Raw genomic sequence first — 3,768 nt, forward strand, 5'->3', positions numbered from 1 at the left:
GCCTCCTTGACTCCTTGCTCAAACTACTGTTCCTCTCTGTCCAGGATGCGTGTATCCTCATCTTGGAGTATACATGCATATGCATAAAGTTCCCCTCTCCCCCCTGTGGATGGTCTTTATCCTTCAAGCTCGGGTCCTCTGCAAGAGGCCTGGGAGCTTTAGGGTGCTGCACAGTGTCTTTGCTGTTCTTAGGACTGAGCTGCTCTGGACAGATCTCGGATGTTGTTCCTGGGATCTGCTGGAGCCACTCACGTAACATGGGAGTCACTGCACCGAGTGCTCCGATTATCACTGGGACCACTGTTACCTTCACCCTCCATATCTTCTCAAGCTCTTCTCTGAGTCATTGGAACTTCTCCAACTTCCTTTTTCCTGATGTTGCTGTCATTCGGTTTCGCTACATCTATCACAGGGGTCGGCGTGCGGCTCTTTAGTCGTTATAGTGCGGCTCCTCGTGGTTTGGGAAAATAAATTAGAAGTATTTAGCTGAAGTGTATTTTATTTATGTTAGTTCTTTTTTACCTTGTAGTTCTAAATTGGAAGTTTATTGTGATATTGAAATATAAAAATAAAATTATATTTTATTATTTTTTCATCACTCAAAATAAGCGTCACACTCGCGGAAGCCGGTATACCCGCCGAAACGCCACGCATTTATCGAGACTTTCTTTCTCACAACAGTTTTTGTTTGCTGGATCATGTTAGTTCAGCTGGGTGTCTTTCCTTTTGTTATATTTCTTTAAGAGTTCAAAATGTGTTAATTACATAAATAAAATGTCATTTTCTCTGTAGCACTTCATGGATTTCATAAGTAACACACCTTAGTTGTTCACACAAAGCATAAAGGTAAAAAACAGTATATACAGTGTTATCTTCATTTTAGATCTCAAAACGTATTTGTGGCTCCCAGTGTTTTCCCAAATGGCTCTTTGGGTCTTAAAGGTTGCTGACCCCCCTAATCTATCACTACGGCCATTTTCCTCTGCTTCTCCACTACTACTATGACTGTTTGGTTAGCCATCGCCATTTTGTCTGTCTGTGGAAGTCCCCAGGATCTTAGCTAGGTCATTCTCAACCACCCATTTTGACCTCGGGACTTCCAAGCCATATTCGGCACAGATGTTTCTATATACTATGCCGGCCACTTGGTTATAGCGTTCTATGTATGCCCTGCCTGCTAGCATCTTGCACCCTGCTGTTATGTGGTAGATTGTCTAAGGGGTATCTTTACACAGCCTGCACCTGGGGTCTTGCCCGGTGTGATAGACCTCAGCCTCTACGGATCTTGTGCTCAGAGCTGGTTTCTGTGGTGCCATGATTAGTGCCTCTGTGTTATCTGTCAGTCCAGCTTTGTCCAGCCACTGGTAGGATTTATGGATGTCAGCCACTTCCTCTATCTGCTGGTGGCACATACCGTGAAGGCATCTGTCCTTCCATGATGGTTCCTCCTCTTTCTTGGGTTTCTGCTGTCTGAGGTATTCACTGAGCATGCAGTTGGTCCTGGCCATTTTTCTGATGTACTCATGAATGTTTGTTGTCTCATCCTATACTGTGGTACTGACACTCAGTAGTCCCCGGCCTCCTTTCTTCCACTTAGTGTACAGTCTCAGGGTGCTGGACTTGGGGTGAAACTCTCTATGCATGGTCAGGAGCTTCCTTGTCTTGATGTCAGTGTCCTCTACCTCCTTTGACCAGCTTATTATTGCAGAAGGGTATGTGATCACAAGCAGGTCGTAGTAGTTGATAGCCCGAATGCGGTTCTCCCATTCAGTTGACACCTCAGGACTTCCCTGACCCTGCAGGTATTTGTTGTGTTCAGTTTTTCTAGCAGCCTCTTTATGGTTCCCATTTGCCTGTGGGATTCCCAGGTACTTGTAGCTGGTAAGCAAACTGAAGGGGATCCTGATGTGGCCTGACAATAGGTCAGAGCTGGTCAAGGATAAGTCTTTCCAGTGTCTTCATGACATGGGAAGTTAGTGCCACAGGTCTGAAATCCTGGGGGCCACTGGGACCCCAGTGTGTCTCATTCCCTGTGCGTCTTTGGCACAGGAATGAGGCATGATGTCTTCCACAGCAGTGGGACCCTCTGCATACTCAGACTCATCATGAACAGTTTATGAAGGACTCCACAAAGCTGGGTCTTCAAGACCCAGCTTTGTGGAGTCCGAGTGCTGGTCTTGAAGACACAGGGACTCACCCCATCTGGACCAGCAGATTTTCTTGAGTGGAGTCTTCTCATTAGTCTCTGAACCCGGGCATGAGTGAAAGTGATAGGTGGGGGAGGGGTGTCAGAACTATTACAAGGGGCAATGGTGCCAGGTGGTAAGAGAGCGAGAAAGAGTGGTGTAGCTGTGTATTACACGCTGACTAGAGGCAAGTCAGAAGGGTGGTGATCATTCATTGCAGTGATGAATCTGTTGAAAAACACATATAGCTCATTAGCTCTGTCCTCACCGCCCCCAGCTCCTCTGCTGTTAATTGGCCCGAATCCAGTGATTGCCTTCCACACCTTTCTCATGCTGTTCTGCTGGAGTTTCCAAACCAGCCTTCTCTTGTAATTGTCTTTAGCCTCTCTGATCTTGCCCTTCAATAACAAATGAACCATTCTGACCATTCATATACCTTGTACCTTCCTAGGGAAAGTCTCATCTCAGTTGATGTTCCTATACTTTGGGTCATACCACTACGGTTTGCTGTCATGGAAAGCTATCCGTCTTTAACATTAAATGGTTGGAATATTTAAAATTGTTTAAAAAAAGGAAAGAACCAAACCAACAAAACTAACCTACTATGGCTAACTGGGTTAAACATTAGTTGCTTCAAAATCCAGCAGTGTTTTAGTCATTCATCATGTTTAATGTTAAGATAAGTTTTCAGTGTCTTCATGCTGTTGTGTTATCTCCTTGACAGGGTGGGGTAAATTTGCTCGTTTGACTCGTGCACTAACCAGCAGTCGAGGAGTTCTTCAGCAGCTTGCCCCAGCTGTCCATAAAGGAGAGAATGTTCATAAACATTCACGCCTGGCAGAGGTAACACCATTCCCCCTACAGTAAGGTCTTTTTTCTCCCTAATGAAAAAACAAACAAACAAAAAAAACACTGGGAATGTGTACTGCAAGGGTTGAGGAGGTGATTATGAGAATGTGTGCCAGGCACAGTAGCAGGAGGGCAGGCCACACAAAGCACACACATTAATACAGAAAAACAAACAGGGAACCCAGGAGTAAAAAGAGTTGTAGAAACATCTTTTGTCACACATCAGCCATGTATAGAAGATAGAGGATTATGAGCTCATTTTGTCAGTTTGCTGAAAAAATTATCTGAATTAAATTTGTAATAGTCACCATGCCAAAAATAGAGATAAATACATCTAAATAACAAGAAGAATTGTGCTAAGCTAAAAGGTTTGTTGCCCCAAAATAAGGTTTTAAAAATACTTTATCATGTTTGTTGAACTTCTACTAAGTCAGGTACTTCTGGATAATTGCTGAATGTTATGTCTTACTTACTATAGGACAGAAAATACTGTAAGATAGCTCAAATGTGCTGTTTAGCAAAGTATTTCAGTCTCAGGCTGGACAGTTTCAGGTAAAAACAAGTTGTACTATACTGCATCTCTTGTTCACATTATGGTAATATATTCTTTCTGCTTTTAAGCCCAGCCTAACTCTTTTGTGTGTGTGTGTGTGTGTGTGTGTGTGTGTGTGTGTGTGTGTGTGTAATTATGGCTCTACCTGTGTGTGTGTTTTGCAGGTTCTCCAGCTGGGTT

The 3,768-nt window shown here is 43.8% G+C and overlaps 1 protein-coding gene across 1 annotated transcript in view; it reads left to right on the forward strand.

The window, feature by feature from the left end:
* Positions 1 to 3,768, forward strand: part of LOC102210375 (potassium voltage-gated channel subfamily H member 1-like) — a 110,264-nt gene that overhangs the window by 23,153 nt on the left and 83,343 nt on the right. Inside the window, exon 4 of the mRNA XM_005747141.1 lies at positions 2,911 to 3,029. Within this exon, the coding sequence (XP_005747198.1) occupies positions 2,911 to 3,029 (119 nt within the window). The remainder of the gene's footprint in view (positions 1 to 2,910; positions 3,030 to 3,768) is intronic.

This window comes from Pundamilia nyererei, unplaced genomic scaffold (genome assembly GCF_000239375.1).
Source record: "Pundamilia nyererei isolate P.nyererei 1_Seehausen unplaced genomic scaffold, PunNye1.0 scaffold00189, whole genome shotgun sequence".
Classification (NCBI taxonomy): Eukaryota; Metazoa; Chordata; class Actinopteri; order Cichliformes; family Cichlidae; genus Pundamilia; species Pundamilia nyererei.